Here is an 802-nt window from a genome sequence, read left to right as displayed (position 1 = left end):
CACACACAAAAAAAACTGTCATTTACTCACCCTCGTGTCATATCATATCAAAGATATCATAAAAGCAGTCTCTTCTGACATCATACGATGGGTTTGTGAGAGACAAAACAGCTTGAAGTTCACATCTGTCTTTATTGGCTGATGCTCCTCAGGTTCTCAGTTTGTGCCGCTGGGTCACATGCTCACCTTCAAAGTGGCCTATCAGATCGTCACAGGCCTGGCGTATCTGCACAAGAAGAACATCATCTTCTGTGACCTCAAGTCCGACAACATCCTGGTGTGGTCTCTGGAGCTGGAGGACTCCGTCAACGTCAAGCTGTCCGACTACGGCATCTCGCGGCAGTCCTTCCACGAAGGAGCGCTGGGGGTCGAGGGCACACCTGGCTACCAGGCTCCCGAGATCCGGCCCGGCATCGTCTATGATGAGAAGGTTCGTACCGATCTTCCCCAGCAGCTTTAGTGAGACAGCAAAGGTCAAAGTCTGCTTGCTGCCTCAACTCGAGCTGAATTTAGATTCAAAGGATGAATGCTTTCTCAGTATCCAGTCTTTAAGCTCCCGTCAGTAAGCGATGTTAATACGACTATATGCAAAGTACTGTTAAGATGTAGAAATTTCCTCGCGGGAATTATGCCGTTATGCATAACTAGAAGTTCATCAATGATTTAGAACTTTATGGCACAAATAAGACAAATTATTTATGAAATAATTAACATAAACATCACATTTCTGCTTTTAAACTCTCCAGTGCACTTTATTTTGTGTTTTATACTTGCATTTATCCATTTGACATTCCCAGTCTGA

At 44.4% G+C, this 802-nt stretch overlaps 1 protein-coding gene across 1 annotated transcript in view; it reads left to right on the top strand.

Annotated features, from left to right (window-relative positions):
• Positions 1-802, top strand: part of LOC107691986 (leucine-rich repeat serine/threonine-protein kinase 1-like) — a 106,188-nt gene that overhangs the window by 78,228 nt on the left and 27,158 nt on the right. The window contains exon 25 of the mRNA XM_016490858.1: positions 153-430. Coding sequence (XP_016346344.1) covers positions 153-430 — 278 coding nt within the window. The remainder of the gene's footprint in view (positions 1-152; positions 431-802) is intronic.

This window comes from Sinocyclocheilus anshuiensis, unplaced genomic scaffold (genome assembly GCF_001515605.1).
Source record: "Sinocyclocheilus anshuiensis isolate Anshui unplaced genomic scaffold, SAMN03320099.WGS_v1.1 scaffold426, whole genome shotgun sequence".
Lineage (NCBI taxonomy): Eukaryota > Metazoa > Chordata > Actinopteri > Cypriniformes > Cyprinidae > Sinocyclocheilus > Sinocyclocheilus anshuiensis.
The sequence above is the reverse complement of the archived record's forward strand: the minus strand, read 5'-3'. Positions and strand labels throughout refer to the sequence as shown.